Consider the following 19,858-nt stretch of genomic DNA (forward strand, 5'->3'; position numbering starts at 1 on the left):
CAGGACTGGATACAATCTCAGTGACAATTGCTCACCATAAACATACTTAGAACCCCCTCCCTTCCTTCCACTGTTTCCAGTTCAGTGGCTAAGTTTGCATGATGTGCAGAATGATAGAATTCCCAACTGTATTTTAATTTAGTGTATTATATGAAGCAACCTGTGTGATTAATTTAGTTTAGTGTGTTATATGAGAAAAAAAATAATGAACCAAAATCAAGTTATGAAAACAGCTCATTTAGCTTATGTATACAATTGCAGCTTTAATCAGCTGCAGATAGTCTAAAAATTAAACCGCATTCAGGACTGGTTGAGCTGGGAGAAGAATGAGAGGGATGTTCATTCAAATGTTCAGCCCTTTATTAATGTTGTTTGTACATGCTTTAATAATAGCACTTAGCAATAGCACTTAAACTTATGTACAGCTCCACAGTGTTTTATAGCCCTCTCTAAGTGGTTTACAGAGTCAGCATATTGCACTCCCAACAATCTGGGTCTTCATTTTACGCACCTCAGAAGGATGGAAAGCTGAGTCAACCTTGAGCTGGTCAGAATTGAACGACTGTCAGTCAGCAGAACTAGCCTGCAATACTGTGTTCCAACCACTGCACCACCACGGCTCCTCAAATAATGTTTGTTTGTACATGCTTACTGCATGTAGACTGCAACATTAAATCCCCTGCTTAAATGCCACCACTGTTATTATGCAGAGCAATCTTCCGTGGAGTGAAGGATGTTAAAATACATTTCTAGCCTTCATTCACTTTAATCAGTAATGTGACTCCTGAGCCCGGCTTTCTGTATGCTGATGTTCTCTAGGCTAGGCTGAGTTTAAACCCAGGAGTCCTGACTCTATGCTTCAATAACCTGTTACAAGAGTTTTAAGTCATATGCAATCAGTCAGGACTGCAACATACACCAGAGCTACCGAATAGATCCTAGGGAACAGATGTCTTGAAACAGATCCCTTTTGCAGATACAGCTTTGGTGTACAGTTTACAGACAGTTGTGCCTGTGTGAACTAAATCTACCCCCCACCCAAGATTCAAGCAGGGACAGCTAAACCATTGTTTTATAGTCACTAAGTAACTGTCCATAGGTGGGTAGATGGGGAGAGACAAATCTGCATGGAATTTTTCTAGTCCCCTCCCCACTAGATGGCACTGAGCTCTTTTTCTTTCAGAGAAAAAAAATCATGCTAGAAAGAGATCTAAAAAAATTCTTTGAAGGTCATTTTAGTATAAAAGGAACAAAATAAAAATACAGGTTAACTAAAACAAATCTAAAGTTTAATGCTGCAATCAAAACGATGTTTGATAAAATTTGCATTCTGGTTAAAAGCTCATATCATAAATCCACTGACATTCTGACTGTAGTAAACTTATTTACTCAGGAGTAAATTTCACCTGTTTTAATACGTTTTGCTCCAAACTATATTTGCTTAGGCTGATAGCACTATCAGAAAATAAACCCAGTGAAAGTCCATGACGCAGGCAGCCAATCTGAGGCATATTTACTCGGAAGCATGTCCCACTTGTTTTAATAATACTTACTTCTGACTAAATATGCATAGTGTGTAACCGTTTCCAGTGTATGGTCTTATACCCATTTGTATAGAATTTAGTTAGCTCCAGTGTACCCAATTAAATTTGTTTCCAAGAAGGTCTCTACAGGTTTGCAAATGCATTTTATGTCAAAGTCAGACTTGCTTACACCCTGAAAACTTTCTTCATATATGCACATAGTCAAACATACATAATTCTGGTCACTTCTGTCATTATACAATTCTGATGTTAAAATTCCTTCTTAGGCTGCCTTTAGTATCCTTATATGTGTATCATTGTGTCACATTGTCACATATAAACTATTTGGTTTTAGGAAAAAACTATAATGTAATCTGCAACTCTTACACTGCAAAAACATATGGACTACACAATTCGATCAGGGCAAAGCAATGGACACAATCTACATAGACTTCTGTAAAGCCTTTGATTCAGTGGTACACAACAAACTACTTCTAAAACTAAAATCTTACGGTATCTCTGGACACCTGCATAACTGGATAGAAGCATTCCTGTCAAACAGAAAACAAATGGTCAAACTTGGGAGCGTCCTATCAAATTCTGTACCTGTCAATAGTGGTGTCCCCCAAGGCAGTGTTCTAGGACCAACTCTCTTCATACTCAGTCTACATAAATGACCTCTGTAATCATATCAAGCGCAACTGTGTTCTTTTCACTGATGATTTAAAGCTATTCAACACCACAGACAATACTGCTACCCTTCAAAAAGACCTTGACTATGTATCAGAATGGTCAAACAAATGGCAACTTCAAATCTCAACGAATAAATGCTCTGTCCTACATATTGGCAAAAAAAATCAGAAAATAAAATACAGGCTGAATAGTCAAGACCTTGTTGATGATCCAAACTCTGTCAAGGATCTTGGAGTACCCATCTCAAATGACCTAAGTGCTAGAGCCCACTGTAACTACATAGCTAAAAAGGCGTTAAGATTTGTTAACCTAATCTTACGTAACTTATTCTCTGTTAATATTACACTAATAACTAGAGCATAGAAAACATTTGCTAGACCAATACTCGAATACAGCTCATCAGTCTGGAACCCACATCATTACGTATCTGATATTAGCACAGTTGAGAAAGTCCAGAAATATTTCACAAGAAGAGTTCTCCACTACTCTACTCATTGCAGAATATCTTATGCCACCAGGCTTGAAATTATAGACCTAGAAAACTAGAACTACGCTGCCTTTGGTCTGATCTAAGTATAGTATATAAAATTATACATTGCAATGTCCTACCAGTCAATGAATACTTCAGCTTCAACCACAACAACACAAGAGCAAACAATAGATACAAACTCAAGGTTAACCGCACCAAACTTGACTGCAGAAAATATGACTTCAGCAACAGAGTGGTCAATGTCTGGAATACTCTACCTGACTCTGTGGTTTTTTTCCCCAAGCCCCCAAAACTTTTACCTTAGACCATCTACTATTGATCTCACCCCTTTCCTAAGAGGCCTGTAGGGGGTGTGCATAAGTGCACAAACGTGCCTACCGTCCCTGTCCTATTGTTTCATATATATATATATATATATATATATATATATATATATATATATATATATATATATATATATATATATATTCTTATATGTATCCATGTATTCATAACTATGTTTTTACTTATACCTATTATCTTGTAAGTAATTGACAGTAATTGACAAATAAAAATAAATAATAAATAAAATAAAACATGTGAGTCAAAGTTGTTCAACTATCCATTCATTGCATCAAAGCTTCACATCATTCTCCCCCCTCTCCCTCCCTCTCTCCCTCCTCTCTCTCTCTCTGCTAAACTACTAATTCCCACAACAGTCAATCTATTTAAAAAGGCAGTATCACCATCATTATTCTCATCTTCCCTATTCCCTATCTTCTTATGACTATGAGTTTGTTGCTTGTATCTTATGATTCATACTGTTTACTTAGTATCCTAGTATGATTTATGTTGATTGTTTATTTAGTATCCATGACTATCACTAAGTGTTGTATCTAATGTTTTATGATGAATGTGTTTTACAATGACTATGTTAATGATCAATCACTATTGTATGTACATTGAGAGCTTATGCCCTGGAAACAAATTCCTTGTGTGTCTAATCACATTTGGCTAATAAAGAATTCTGTTCTGTTCTGTTCCATTCCATTCTATTCTCCAAAGCACTTGAGGGCAGGACAAGAAGCAATGGGTGGAAACTAATCAAGGAGAGAAGCAACCTAGAATTAAGGAAAAATTTTCTGACAATTAGAACAATTATTAGAACAAGTTGCAACAGGTAGTCCTTGACTGACGATCACAATTGAACCCCCAAATTTTTGCCCTGGGTTACCACTTTTCCTGCCACAATTGTTAAGTGAACCCCTACAATGGTTAAGTGAATCTAGCTTCCTGGTTGCCTTTACTTGTCAGAAGGTCACAAAAGATGATCGCTTGATCCTGGGATACTGAAACCATCATAAATACACACCAGTTGCCAAGGGTACGTATGTTGATCACATGACCGTGTGGATGCTGCAATGGTGGCTGATGTGAAAAATGGCCATATAAATCACTTTTTGGAATACTGATGTAACTTTGAATGGTCACTAAAGGAGTGGTTGTATCCCTTTTTTGTGGCTATGCCAATTTGGGAGGGGCATGTAATTTGAGGTAGCAGATATCTCCATAGAAAGTTGCTTGTGTTGTAAGAGTCCTTTTCTAGGCCAGGTTAGGCTGGTATACACCAGGAACATGGTCTTCTTGGCAGGGGTGGGCTTCAAAAATTTTAGTAAAGAGTTCTCTGCCCGGTTGCTGGGTGGGCGTGGCCTAGTCGGCCTCCTGCACCACAGTGAGGGGGGCTTCCTCAAGCCTCCAGGAGGGCAAAAATGACCTCCCTGGGCTCCTGAGGCTCTCTGGAAACCAGAAATGGGCCCATTTCTGGTCTTCCAAACTTCCGGGAGGCCCAGGAGGCTCCCCGAGCCTCTGCGCGCACCCTGTACTTACCTGCATCCAAAATTGGCCACATGGGGACTCCTGGGAAGAGCGAGGTGGGGTGGGCAGGGCCATCCAGGAGAGGGATTTGGGGGTTCTCTGAATTGCATAGAAACGTAGCTAGGTCCTCTCCTGAACCCCTGCAAGCCCCAAGAAGCTCACCCCTGCTTCTTGGAGGCAGCACCTGTTCTATGGAACTCTTTCCCAAATGAATATTCAGAAGGTCTCCTTTAGTTGCAGCAGGGTTTCAAAAGGTTGAATACTAGTGTATTTTAAGTGATGGATTTCCTGCTGATCGTTCACTGCAGTGGCTTTGGCAATGTTTTGTGGTGGCTGGATTTAAATGCAGTTTAACTTTTTGAACTTTTTTTTTTTTAATGTGACAATTTGTTATCATGCTATGATTTCCTTTTTATTTTTATTTTTCTTTGCAGCCTTGAACAAGTCATCTTATAAATATTCAAAGTAAATATGCTACCACTTTGGAAGACTAAGTACCTGATGGAGGGAGGGAGGGAGAGAGAGAGAGAGGGAAAGAGAGAGAGATCATAATCTGGGAACAAACAGATGTAGAAATAGAATCCTTGATGCCTTCAGTTTAAGGGATCTGAACTTAACAGAGGGACAACTTGAAAACTAAGTTTTATTGTGATAAAAAATCAGTAAATAACATTACAATAAGAAAGTAAACATGATAGAGAGGAGGAAACATATAAAACGATTTAAAAATAGTTCCTGTTTTAATCTTTTCCCCGTTTTTTCTTTATTCAGAGTTAGTTGCCTATTATATATTCTTGTAGCTTTTACTTTTTATTATTTTGGTTATTAATACCTATTGTGGCTGTTTTAATTAAATACTGACAGTTTTGTATGTTTCCTCCCTCTTCATCATATTATCTTGTTTTTTTTAAAAAAAACAAATAAACTAATATAGTGTTCTATGCTGGTATTTAGCCATAATATAAGACTCAAGTTTCAATTCTTAGTTGAAGCAAACTGCCAGATGCAGGCTGAGATTGTATGACACGCTTGTCTAAAATAGAGTAGAATTCTTTATTGGCCAAGTGTGATTGGGCACACAAGGAATTTGTCTTCAGTGCATAAGGTCTCAGTGTACATAAAAGCTATAAGTGATAAATCATGATCATAGTCATCATAAAAATACATTCATCGTAAAGTAGAGTTGGATATATTAGTGGTTTAGTGTACTATAGGAAATCTGGTCATTGTCTTACCATGTTTTGGGAATCTGTCCACTAGTTTTGCCATGAATGCTTGAATAAAGAAAGTAGACTAGGAATACAGCATTTATGTTTTATTAAGCCAGGTTTTTCATGTTGTGTGAAACCCAATCCACATATTAAAAGCTTTCCCAACTTGCTGTTCCTCCATAATTATTTTATTTCCCGCATTTGCATTCCTTAGCTAATCCAGAAACATTATGCCTGCTTTCTCCTCCCAACTCTTGTTAAAGGAGTGGGAAGGAATTTAATAATGATCTGTTTATGCAAGGATGCACATCGTTTTATTAATGGTAGAAAGAAATCCAGAAAACCAAATTGCACTGTTTTATAATGTTGTCTACTTTGATCAGGATCATCAAGCCCTGGACAAGACCATCTGATAGAGTAGATGTTGAATCCTCTCGCAAAAAAGGTTTTGTTCTATTTCAGTCTCACGTGAACAATAATGTTGGTGGATTCCTCAACCATTTTGTCAAAACAGTGCTTCAAGGTCCTTCATAGATTCCAAAGGCGCCGTTAGAAAATAAATTGGATGAGTCACTGCAGTCTAATGTTTTATCCAGAAATGTGGGTACCCACCTGGAAGAAAGATCTATGTGATAGAAAGTATCTCAGGGACTTCAAAAAGGGGACAACGATCACATCCACATGGTAGCCTTCTGGTAAACACGCAGAATCCTCCCTATCAATTCAGTTATGAGAGCATCCACGAAAAGAGGTCAACATTTCAAACTTGCTCAAAATATAGCTTATTTCTGTTCCACAATAGGAACAAGCAGATCAGAATGTCTACTGAATGCTCAAAAAATCCAGGACTGCCAATGGTTTAGCAAGAGCAACCACCACCACCATGTTTTCTGTACGGAAACATTTGTTTTCCTTCCTTTCAAACGTGTCTCATTCTCAGAGACTGACAGGATAAAATTCTGCCATTTTGGGGTTTTTTTCAGAAATGATTTGCAATTTCTTCTTCTCCTAGGGGCTAAGAAAATGTGATTGGCCCAAGGTTATCCAGTTGGTTTCATGCCTAAGGAGGAATTAGACTCTCCTAGTTGTAGCCTGATGCAGGGAGAGAAGGGGAGGGGGAGAGAGAGAGGTTTTCTTGATCTTTCTTTGACACGGTTCATATGCCCAAAGGGAAAAAAGAAGAAAAGTATTACATACAGCCTAAAAGTTTTTCCCTCCCCCTCCCTCCCTCCTCCCCCCTCTCTCCCCCTCTGTGTATGCATCAAGGCACTGAACCAGTGCTGTCTGAAGATATTTCTGCGGTCATGTGGCCAGCAGAATGTCATGGACAGCTGTTCCCAAAGTGATACCTATTAGTCTATTCACATTTGCATGTTTTGGAACTGATGGGCAGGAGCTTGGACAAGATCACCTAATCAGGTTTCAAACATGGGCTGCTATTTTTCCAGTGACAAGCTTAGCATCTTAACTGCTGAGACACCATGGCACCTCTTTATATTTATATATCTTTATATTTATATTCGTCTATCCGTCTATCTATCTATCTATCTATCTATCTATCTATCTATCTATCTATCTATCTCACCCAGAACAGTGTGTGTGTGTGTGTGTGTGTGTGTGTGTGTGTGGTGTATTTTGTTCTGAATGTTTATTGTGTTTTGATTTTTAGTTCCTTATTTTTATGCTTCAACAAATTGCCCAATTGCTTTGTCAATTGAGTGGAGATATATATATATATATATATATATATATATATAGAGAGAGAGAGAGAGAGAGAGAGAGAGAGAGAGAGAGAGAGAGAGAAGAGAGAGAGAGAGAGAGAGAGAGAGACTAGTGAGAAGGCATGGAAGAGTTCCAAGTGAAATACAACATCATCTGCATCCAGAATAAAAATCCATGAATGAGCTGGGTGATTTAACTATAAATTGAATCAACTTAGCTAGTCAAAAAAGAAAGTGCAGAAGGAAACCAGAAATGAGATTGTTTAGGAAAGAATTGAGATAAAGTCTTATACTGCAAACAAAATTTTGGGCTATGTCTCTTGAAATACAGCAATAAATATTCTAAGCATTGAAAATCCCTTTGCTCTATTCCATATCATAATTTTCCACTTAGTGGATTTTGTGATTTCCTAAGTACGATTAGCTAAGTGTGAAAACTGGCTACTCTCCTTCCAGAGAATAAATTATTCATTAGAGACCTGGATGCAAACACTAACCTATATAATAATTTGATTCTATGTTTGCACACTGTCAACAGAACCATCTTTGTCTCTTATTCTGTGGAAAACCTGAGGTTACTTTTAATCAGATCCTGATATTGTGGAAATATCCCCATTGCTCCATTTCAATGAGATTAACTACAACTTCCTGCTGATGAATACACCCTCCCCCAAAGAGAATTGTATTAACGAAAGCTGCTTTCTGAACATGTGGAATAGCTAGAAAGTCTGTGTAACCACCTATGAGCCTGGAAAATATTTGTGCATCAATGACATTAATAATGCAGATCACACTTTTACTGTAGATGGTAATTTGCAATGCTCCTTAGACTTCAGCAGTCTAATGGGGCTCATGATTAATCCCCCCCCCCACTTGAGAATTGGAGCCAGCTACCGTGAAAGTCTGGATACTCTCATGTTTGTGTTCACGTATGAACCCACAGCTACAAAGAATGGAATTCTTTATTGGCCAAGTGTGATTGGACACACCAAGAATTTGTGCATAAGCTCACAGTGTGCATATAAACAGCAAGCCATGGGTTACAGATCATAATCAAGTGGTGGGTGCACAGTAATTTGCTGCTTTATGGAGAATCTTCCTACATTTCAGAACCCAAACTCATACATTTCCAGGCCAGCCTGCAGGTATACACGCAGGAGGTGAGGGGTGGGGTATATGTACACAGATACACACCTACAGTATGTTTTCTACAATCCCTTTGGAAGAACACTGGCTTCAAATGAGCTTTTGAAGCCACTTTTTCTTCTCTCCTGGCAGAAGGGCAGCTTAAAGACGGCGGAGTGTGGCTTTAAGGAAGCCAGGGAAATAAGAAATGAGGCTCACGTTTTATAGGTGACATCACTAGGTTTGGGCTCGATATTCGGTATTCTCCGGCTGGTCGCTTTCCAGCCAAGGCTGCGGGAGGCGCGTTGGGAGGAGACAAGCTTCCCAGGTGGGCAGCAGAGACCTGGCCTCTCTTCCCTTCTCGCCCGATTAAACCCGAGCTTTTAAAACGGCCGCCACCCTCGCGAGGCTTTTCCCGAGGCGGCCGAGCTGTCTCCGCCGCCTCCAGCTGCCCCCGCTCTCCGGGCGACGCGGCTGAGCGAGCCCCCTCCCCCCTCTTTAGAGACCCGCGGGAGGGCTGGGGAAAAAAAGGATGCATGGAGGAAAAGCTCCAGCCCAGCAAACGATCGGAAGCGTCCGAGGAGCGCGTCTCATCGCCGGCAGCGCCTAAGGCAGCGCCTAAGGTCAGGCCTCGGGGAAGGGCAACGCTGCGGAGCTTCGGCCCGGGACCTCCGCGCTTCGCGGCCGCCGCCACAATCGCCTTCCCGGCCCGCTTCTCTCCTTCCTCCGGGACGCTCGGCGCCGGAGGCTCTCCGCCTCCCTTCCCTTTGTAGCGCGTAAAAGGCCCGCTTGGCCACCGCCGGAGGAGGAGCGCGCCGAGGAGAGCAAACATGCCCCAGCGGCCCGGGCGTGTGTGTTTGTGTGTGTGTCTACGTAGCTCTGCAAACCGGGGCTCCTAGCCTGGGCAAGCTCGGGCTCCGCAGAAAGCTACAGGGCGCGAGCCCGGTGTGCATGCATAGATCCATTTCATCCTCATCCTCATCATCCTCAAGGAGGGGGCCGGCAGGGCGATTTTGCCGGAGAGGAGGAGGAGGAGGAGGAGGAGGGGAAGGGGAAGCAGGCGCGCACCGAACACAAAAGATTCCGGGGCTGGGTCTCGCAGAAGGAAGCGGCGCTCTCCACGCAGCTCTTCCCCCAGCCCGCCGGGGTGGGCTGCTGCTCGCCCCCCAGCCACTTGCCGCCTGCTCCTCCTGGAGAGGCTGTGGCAAGCGGGGCTGCGTCTTTCCGGCTCCCGACGCCCTGAGAAGCCAGCCACTTCACCTGTCATCCGGGGGCTACTCCTTCTTGGCGTCGTCTTCCTCCCTGGCGAAGAGGCGAAGTCAAGCCTCCGGGGCGCCTTGAACTGGTCCAGGTAGAGTGGCGGCGGCGGCAGTGGCGACAGGGACCCGGGAAGGCAATCGAGATGTCCCTGCGTTGCTGCAAAGGCTCGGGGCTCGGCGGGCGAGAAGCCTGCGGACCGAGTGGATCCCCGCGTTAGGGTCGTGGGCAGGAGGGAGGTAGGAAGGGGTGTTGGTGTGGGTGTGTTCCTGAGCCTCTCATTGCGGTCGACCCTTGGCGCCCCCTTCCTCCGGCATCCTGGCAAGTGAGCCATCATTACCAACCATTATCGGGATTCTTGCAAAAATAATATTTCGGATCGAGAGAGAGAGAGAGAGAGAGAGAGAGGGTGGGAACAGACGGTCACCTTTCCCACCGCATCGTCTTCCAAGGACTGGAGCTTAGCCGTTGGCTGCCTGGAGGTTTTAAAGGCCTTTCTTTAATTTGCTGGTTGGACCTTGATTTCCAAGCCCTTGTGCTCCTGAAACGTGAGTCTCCTTAAACGCTTGGCCAAGAAAGAGAGAGCCTTTGCTGGTTCTGGTGGTTCCAAACGTGGAAAATTGGAAGAATCCACACAAATGGACTGATCCAAATGCCCAGCCACGGTGAGGGCATACTTCTTCATCACTTACCCTTGCCTTGTTGGACACCTTGTTGATTGAAGTGGAGCCTTTTCTTTGCCCCACCCTTGACAACCCTCTTACTCCAGGAGTGAATTAACATCCAAGGTTGTTTATTTCTGGACCAAAGTCTCCCCTTCTCCCCTCCAATCTGTGACTGATGACTTTGCCTTCACTTCTGTGTAATTGCTGATAGCAGTTGGTGCCCTCTGATACCTGCCCTGGAGCTGGGCTTTCTCTGTAAGTGAAGATGCCCATGGTGTTTCTCTGAAGCTAAGGTATGGCTGCTGGAAGATTGCTGCTTTATGCTGGCCTTTCTTTAGCTTTGTGTGCTCTGGGCATGCTAGCCGTGGCCATCTGCTCGGACCATTGGTATGAAACGGATGCCAGAAAACACAGGGAACGATGCAAAACCTTCACCACGCGGCGGAACGACCCTGGCTTCATTTATAATTCGAACAATAACCTGCCCCTCCGGGCCAGTAGGTCAAAGCTGGACCATTGGGAAGGGAAACTTCTCTTGGCAAGAAACAAGAGGCAACTCTTTGCCATGAGTGCTGTTGATGAGTGCAACAGGCAATATAATTCTACCAACATGGGACTTTGGAGGAAGTGCCATCGGCTGGGATTTGACCAAGATGTGGAGGAACTCATTGCTAAAGGTAGGAGCTTCCTTTTAAAACTTACTTGGTTGAGATACTTCCTAGGATCATGGGATGCTCTTAAATGCATTGCCTTGGAAGTAACTCCTGTTGAATGCAGCGGGCCAATGAATTCCAATTAAATAGCCACGGTGAAGCCCAAGAAAAGCTACTGTTTCAACCTTCCCCCCAACCTGGTGCCCTTCAGAAGGTTTGAACATCAGCTACTGTCACCCTTAGCCAAGATGGAAGAAGCTAGGTAGACATTATAGGAAGGGAAAGACATTTCCTGTGCTGGGTGACAGGCTATAGCTTTGCTTCAAGAAGGCTATAGTGCCTAAAACCCATTTACCAGATTATCCCATAGGCTTGATAATCATGGGTGAGATAGTTCTGTTTTACAGAATCCAGAAATGAGAAGTGCTGTGAATGCCATGTCGGTTTTATCAGGTTATCCCGTACTATGGTATGATGAGCTGTTTTAAAAGCCAAAGCAGAGCAGAAAGTTCACAGAATCCAATATCACTTATCAGAAGGCTAGATTGTTTCTAAGTTAAGATTCATAGCTCTTTTATAAAAATAATAAAAAAGGAGAAATGGAAGAGAGTGAGTTTAGTGGTTACAGGTTATTTAAAAATGGACTCTGAATTTCCATTGGAAGGAATAATATGAATGCATTAATGAAACTCTGAGATGGCATCATTTCATCCCCCTCCCAAAGAGTCATTATCTTGATCAAAAGCAGCCATGTATTATTCTTTCTTTTTTTTTCCTGTAAAGTGTTTGGCTAAAAATGATGGCCAGCATATTTGTCTGTGTTATTTCTTTTTTTCTTTTTTAGAACAGGCAAAGTATAGACGATTCTTAATTATGCTGAATAAATTATCTGGATGAAAGTTGCAGACAGATTGTTTCTGAAATGATTCCTTGTTGCATTTTAATTTTTATTGCTGTGCTACAGAAAAATACTCTCCAGCCAAATGTACTAAAAGGATCACTTTGTAGGGGTTCTGTTAGAAACCTTAAGCAGTTACATTACTCTTTATTTTTGTCCTCCCCAATTTTTTGTTTCTTCTTCAGTATAGATTCCAAACACACTTATGTGGATATATGTAATTGGTTCAATTTATTTTACACAAGGATTTCAAAAGCTGATGTGTGAGATTAAACATCCTTACCAAAAAAAAAAAAAAAAAGCAATCCAACAGAAGCGTGTTGCCTCTTCATTAGGAGTTCAGATACAACCTTGAGGTTTAATAGCCAGGAGGTGTGATGGACTAGCAGCTGTTTGGTGACTTCATGAAATGTATTCTTGGCTCTGTTCCATTTTGTAATGGGCGGCTGTCCATAATCAAAAGCTGTTGTCACAGTTGGCACCGTGGCTGGCTGGCTCAGCAGGGAAATCAAGGATTCTTCCAGGTCAGACCCTGAGTTTATTGCAGTATCACCAAAAGGAGCTGTGGGGATATATCTTGGGTTAATCTCTTCTTTGACAAAGTAAATAATGTAGGTTACAGTAGTCTGATGCTTTTAAACCATGGCTTAAATATTGACGGAAGCTGTGCAATTCATATCAGTGGGGGAAAATGAGAATTTCAACTCAATAATATATTTCTTAGGTAGCTTCATGTAAACCACCATTTATCTGACTCAGTTGCCCATTTGCAAACCCAAATTATAAGGAGGCATGGTCATTAAGATGGAATAAAAAAACCTGATTACACATCATAGCACTAGAGCAGGGGTGTCAAACTCATGACGACACACCATGTGACATATCACAACTTCCCTGCCTCTTCACTAAAACAAGGGTGGGCGTGGTCAGTGCATGATGCATCTGGCCCAAAGGCCACAAGTTTAACACCCCTGGGCTAGAGGGAAACAAGGAAAATCTAGATACTGAATTGGAAAGGCTTGAAATGATGAATAGCTAAAGCCAGTTTTATGAATCCCTTTTCCCCTTGAAGTTGCTACTTACCAGTTACACACTACTTCTAATATGGTGAGTATGGTGATTTATTGTTTATATTGGATTATAGTTGTTGAATCTTATCTGGATAATTTAATGGGGGATCCTTGGTGCTCTCTGACCTTGGTTGTTTACGTGGAGACGTTTCATTACAATACTATGTAATACCTTCAGTCAGGTGTCTGCAAGCAAACAACCAAGGTTAGATAGCACAGTTCAGCCACGAGCTATATTACTGTCTCATTGGATAAGTTAATATTAATTGTTAAGAAATGGAAGTGGAAAAATAGTACATTGCCCAAGACCACTGTAGCCTAGTTAATGGGGAGATATATATTGTATAGATCAGTGGTAGTCAACCTGGTCGCTACCGCCCACTTGTGGGTCTTCCAGCTTTCATGGTGGGCAGTAGGTCCCCTACTTTATAAATCACCATTACTGTGGAACCGGTGGGCAGTTAGAGAAAATTTTACTAACAGAGATACGAAAGTGGGCGGTAGGTATAAAAAGGTTGACTACCCCTGGTATAGATAGAGGCTAGATTTAGATTCAACATTTTTAAGGCTTTAATGGAGAAGCCATTGACAAGATTCATACTCAGTTATAGTATTTATTATCTGTTGAACCAAGCATAAAATGAATTTAGGGACAACTTCTTTAAAATCTCCTGCATGGATATCAGGTGGCTTTACTGACTTCTCACCTTGTGTGGTTGAAGAACGTAATAGTAGGAAATGCATAATTTATGGAAATGGGGAAAATTCTTTGTAAAGTGTATGTTCAGGGATGATACTTTTTCACTATCCCAATATGCATAGTTTCATTCCACTTTCATTTTCCACCGTGGTTTCAGTTTCACTATCTCAGTATGTCATCCTTTGGTTCCACTTAATAAATTTCAAGGATCCAATAAAAAAAGCAAACCACACCTAGATTAGGTACCACAGATGCCCAAAGGGTGCTAAAGGAACCCAACTAAGAAAATATACTATTTTAGTTTAGAAAGCTAGCAGGAGAAATGTTTTTGCTATAATTGGTTTCATTTTGGAAAAAAATAATACAGATACAAAAGCAGTTTTGTACTGTAAATCAGTAGAAGCAAATTTATGCCATTTTGTGTAAAACTACTGTAACTATAGGAAAGGGGAAAAATTAATAATGCCACTAAATTTTCCTAATTGGGGGAAATTCTAATATTCTACAAAGTATTTTGTGTTTATTTACTGTGGTAGGATAATCAGAATATGATATTTAACATACTATATTACTTTCCCAGCACTTTTGAGAGACAGCAGGTAGTAACTCCTCATACATGCCAATTCATAAATACTTTTCTCCATTGCAAATAGTTATTACATCTACTGTAGTCTTGAAATGATTGCTGTAACAAGATAAAAAAACTTACTCACTTTGCTTTGAATTTGAAATCATTATTGACTGAACTTTGGGTATATGTTCCATTTCAAGCTAGTTATTTGAATTTAGTATGAGTTCTTAATGGGATAACAAGTATCAGCAGGGGTTTGGCTAATCACCGTTATATTTGATCTTTGTCAATCTTTTATACTTGAGCTGCATAGAGTAAATAGATTTAAAAGGGGAATAATATCTCTGAGAGAGAGAATTGTTAGCCACAGATTGGGGGAGCAGACTTTCCCAGTGCAGGAATGGCAAGAATGTAAACAGGTAATTGTCACAGAACTAACTGTGAAAAACATAAAACAAATATTCCATTATTCTGTGGGAAGTATGGGAAGAAAACATGTAGAGTTAAATTCAAGAGGATATAAATAAAAGGTAAAGGTTCCCTTCGCACATATGTGCTAGTTGTTTCCGGCTCTAGGGGGCAGTGCTCATCTCTGTTACAAAGCTGAAGAGCCAATGCTGTCTGAAGATGTCTCCGTGGTCATTGGCCGGCATGACTAAACGCCGAAGGTGCATGGAACACTGTTACCTTCCCACCAAAGTGATCCCTATTTTTCTACTTACATTTTTACATGCTTTCGAACTGTTAGTTTGGCAGAAGCTAGGACAAGTAATGGGAGCTCACTCCATTATGCGGTGCTAGAGATTCAAACTGCCGAACTGCTGACCTTTCTGATCGACAAGCTCAGGGTCTTAGCCACTGAGCCACTGCATCCGAGGATATAAGTAGGCCTAGCTTTATGTTAGATGCAATGAATTGTTGAAAAAACAACAATAACCCACTTCTATTCAGATGTCATAATAAATATTCAGTTTAGACTTTGCCATATCATGTACTGGGAAGCTTTAGCCAAGTTCTTGCCTAACATCTTAAAAAAGACAAAAAGAAGACAATTCTTTAAGAAGCCATTACTGTATCCTAAATGATCCAACAGATATTTTCATGTCCTACTTAGATCTAAAGCAGTCTTGTCTACATTAAGGTTAATGGATGTGTCAAAGCCCCTGATTATTCTTTTGAGGTGCTTTGGCAATGAATTAAACAACCATTGTTAAGTAACAAATTTGGAACAACAATGCAGTTCAGGATAGGAAAGAGAGCAAGACAAAAATGTATTTGTCGCCAGACCTGTTTAATTCTTCTTCCTGCTTTCAAGATTCCTGGCAACTGCCTGAACAAGTCCCTGCAGTTTTCTTGACAAGACTTCAGAAGTAGTTTGCCATTGCCTTTGTGATGGTTGGTGGGAAAGACCTTGGGAAACAAGGTGAACAGATGCAGCCTAGGGGATGGTCAGATCAGTGAGAGCTTATCTGCAACTGGATAGCAGGCAGGGTAAGAGCCTCTCTCTTGTTTTGGGGGCGCTATAAAGGAGACTTATGCTTTCAGTCGTGCAAGATTCTGTTAATGTAGTTTTACAACGAAATAGAATTATCTGGAATTAGTTGTGTTTCCTGTTTGGTCTACCTGGTAAGGATGACAGCTGCCTCCTTCCTAGAGCTGAGAGTGTGACTGGCCCAAGGTCACCCAAATGGCTAAGGCAGTACTAGAACTCCCAGTTTCCCAATTTCTAGCCGAATGCCTTAACCACAAACTGGCTCTAGTCCCAAATGCATTTTTCAAAAGGCAACTGGACTTTGTTTAACTGGCTCTGTTTAACTTCTCCCTGAGGTGCTTTTCAAAAGGCAACTGGACTTTCTTTTGTTTTTCCTTTCAAGAAAAAAACAAAAGAAAGTCCAGTTGCCTTTTGAAAAGCACCTCGGGGACAACCATGACCTGGATGATTGAGATGCTCCATAGACATACAACAGATATAAGAGTGGCCAGATTGGAAGAGATGAGAGGAATCAGAATGAGAGATGGAAACTCTTCACAATTTGAAATGTGCAGATAAATAGTGCTTTGTTAAGCAAGAGAAAGAAGCAGACGGTGGACTACGGGAAACTTAAGGAGAGTAGAAAGAGAAAGTATATGGATAGGGTCAAAATGGGGATATTTTTTTTTGTGCTTTTTCCACTTGAACATATAACAATGAAGAGAAGCCTATCACCTCTCTGGGGAATTCATTCCAATATTGAAGTGATATTATTGTTCAGAGGCTGCCCCTAACACCTATCTGTAAATCAAACCCATTATTTTGTGTTCTGCCCTTTCAAATGACACAGACAGAGAAGGTGTTGACCTTTTCTGTGGATCTTTTCATGTTTTTGAAGGGTTCATCAGAATCACACTCAAGCTTCTCAAGGATTTTCAGATTCTTGTAATAAGACTTCGCTTCCAGTCCCTGATTATCCCTGTTGCTTCTAGTCCAGGGCTGTCAAACTCAAGGCCTGCAGGCCAGATGTGGCCCATGGGGTACTTAATTCTATGCTGCAGGGCAGCCGTGGAAATATCGAAGGACTGGCCTACAGTGCCTCTGCCAGCGAAAATGGAGCTTGGGAGGGTTTCAGGCCAAAGCCCCATTTTTGGCCTGGATGGCCTCCCATGGTCCTCTGCCAGCAAAAAAGAGATTGGGGGGGGCATGTGCACCCCCGGCCTCCATTTTCTCTGGCAGAGGGCTAGCAAAACAAACTAAAAGCAAAACAAAACAGAAGGAGAAATGTTTCCCCTTTTGCATATGACCATCCAAGAAGGGACAGGAAAGGAGAAAGGGGAAAAGAAAAGACAAAGAAAAGAAGGGAAGATGGGAAGAGAGCAAGGAAGGAAAAAGAAGGAAAGAGGGGAAGGAAGAAGAAAGAAGAATGAAGAGTGAAAGAAAAAGAATAAAATGAAGGCAGGCAGGCAGGCAAGCAAGCAAGCAAGCAAGCAAGTCTTGCCTTAGCACATGGCTACCAGCAGACGGCAAGGCTTTTATGGAGGACGAGGGTTTGGTGCTCTCCCTGGTCTCGCCTTCCTCTGCTGGAGTCAATGGATCCCCCCAGACTTGCCCAGGGCACCACAGAGGCCCAGAAACAAGTGATGTCGAGCTGACCATGCCCACCTCCCCCACCTCCCCAGGTCAAACACAACCCTGATGCGGCCCTCAATGAAATCAAGTTTGACATCTCTGCTCTAGTCTGTTCCAGTTTGTCTGACTATATCTCATACAGCTCATCTGTCTGGAATCTGCACTGTATATTGGACATGAATACAATTAATACAATTGAGCGAGTCCAGAAGTATTTCATGAGAAGAGTACTACACTCCTCTGCTCACAACAGAATACCCTACACCACCAGGCTTGAAATTTTGGGCTTGGACAATCTTGAACTATACCATCTCCGGTTGGACTTAAGCGTAGTACACAAAATTATCTGTTACAATGTCCTGCCAGTCAATGACTACTTCAGCTTCAACCGCAATAATACAAAACCACACAACAGATACAAATTCAATGTTAACCACTCCAAACTTGATTGCAGAAAGTACGACTTCAGCAGCAGAGTGGTCAGTGCCTGGAACGCACTACTTGATTCTGTTGTTACATCCTCAACCCCCCCACTCCTTTAACCTCAAACTATCCACTATTGACCTCACCCCATTCCTAAGAGGTCTGTAAAGGGTGTGCATAAGTGTGCCATCATTCCTCCCATCCCTGTCCTATTGTCCCCATTTATTTGTACCTATTTCCTGTATTCTTACTCATGTTTATACTTATACCTATTATCTTGTAAGCAATTGACAAATAAAATCAATAAATAAAAATAAACATCTTAAATTGTATCCAGAAGTAAAATATAAAGTCTCCTTTAAGTCAAGTTGCTTCCTGGTGATTTTATGGATATATCCGTATATCAGTGGTTATAACTGCAGGAATTTGAACACTTTAAAATGGATAACTTGTTCCAAGTGATCTGTGACACATCCAGCTTGTTCCTCCTTGCTGGAGAGAATTCAGGGACTTTTGGTCTGAATAGATATTCAGAGTATTACCCCTGGATATCTTTTAAGAGGCACATTACTTGTGTTGTCAAATCATATCAACTAATTTGGAGTTCTTTTCATATATTTGATCTTTACAAGTGATTGCTCAGTCTGATTGCTCTTTCTTATGATGTTGCTTGGAGCTGCAGTTCTTGACACCCTGAATATGCCTCATGCCATCTCCTCTGTCTGACAGTTTTTGCAACCTTCTTTGGTATGTCTCTGTTATCTAATGCAGAAGGTTGTCATGTATGATAGCCTGTACATGGCATAAGCATGAGGGAAGTCATAGAATTCAAGAGCACAGATAACAAATGTTAGAAATAGAGCACAGATAACAAGTGGACCTCACCCCATTCTTAAAAGGTCCTTAAAAGGGGGCATATATAAGCATGTCAGCGTGCCTTCCATCCCTGTCTTACTGTTCCCATTTATCTGTATTTAGTTCCTTTGTTCTTGTTTATATTCATACTTATACTTATCTTGTTTATCATGTTTGACAAACAAAATAAATAAAATAAATGAAACCTATGTGATGATGAGAGAGAGCGGGGAGAGAGAGAAGGAGAGAGAAGGAGAAAGATAATAAAGTAGATGGTTGTCTTTAATGAGAAGGGAGGTAGTTAGATACACAATAAGTGCCATTGTTTATGGTAGATAGTGTTATCACCTGTAATTAGGCTGGTTAGAATTCCATTAGTAGACATGAATGTAAAGGTGTTGGCATTGACATAATATGGCAATCTCATAATATTATCAGACAATATGTTCCAGTTGTAAATGTCATTGTATGACTTACATTTATTGCTATATAATTCCTATGTAACAGTTCTGGGGATATATTGTACAGTATAGTATGACTCATAACTTGGTTTAGTTTGGGGTTTTTTTTTGTATTTGTTTGGCCAGGAGCTTAGTGATCACTCTTACTGCATGCCAATAAAAGATACTTTCTTGTATTCATCTCCTAACCTTTTGATTCCTCAATTAAAGTGGGCATTTTTGCCACAACTGCAGACAAAATATTTATAATCACATACAGAGTTTCTTTTTGGACTTCATTCATCAGATGTTCTCCTTATTTGTGTTATAGCTAACAACCCCAAGAACAAGATGTGGTTGAATGAGGTATACTTTCACTGATAAAATCTTGACTTGGAAGAAACAATTTTTAAATTCATTGGGATGAACCACTATATAAATATGAAGATAGCAACCTCTACTATTTTTTGCAAATTCTTTATATATCTTTACTATATGTGCTACATTATTTTGTAATTCATTGCAATAATTAGCCATGGGCAAAAGACCAATAAATTGTCTAGATTATACTAAACTTCAAATTATTTCCTGTTCTGACAATCTAGG

At 41.0% G+C, this 19,858-nt stretch overlaps 1 protein-coding gene across 1 annotated transcript in view; it reads left to right on the forward strand.

The window, feature by feature from the left end:
* The first annotated feature begins 8,781 nt into the window (after window positions 1-8,781).
* TMEM178B (transmembrane protein 178B) overlaps window positions 8,782-19,858 on the forward strand; it is a 323,668-nt gene continuing 312,591 nt past the window's right edge. Inside the window, exon 1 of the mRNA XM_026698482.2 lies at window positions 8,782-11,216. Within this exon, the coding sequence (XP_026554267.1) occupies window positions 10,835-11,216 (382 nt within the window). The 5' untranslated portion in view covers window positions 8,782-10,834. The remainder of the gene's footprint in view (window positions 11,217-19,858) is intronic.

This window comes from Pseudonaja textilis, chromosome 5 (genome assembly GCF_049901715.1).
Source record: "Pseudonaja textilis isolate UNSWEBS1 chromosome 5, rPseTex1.2, whole genome shotgun sequence".
Taxonomy (NCBI): Eukaryota; Metazoa; Chordata; class Lepidosauria; order Squamata; family Elapidae; genus Pseudonaja; species Pseudonaja textilis.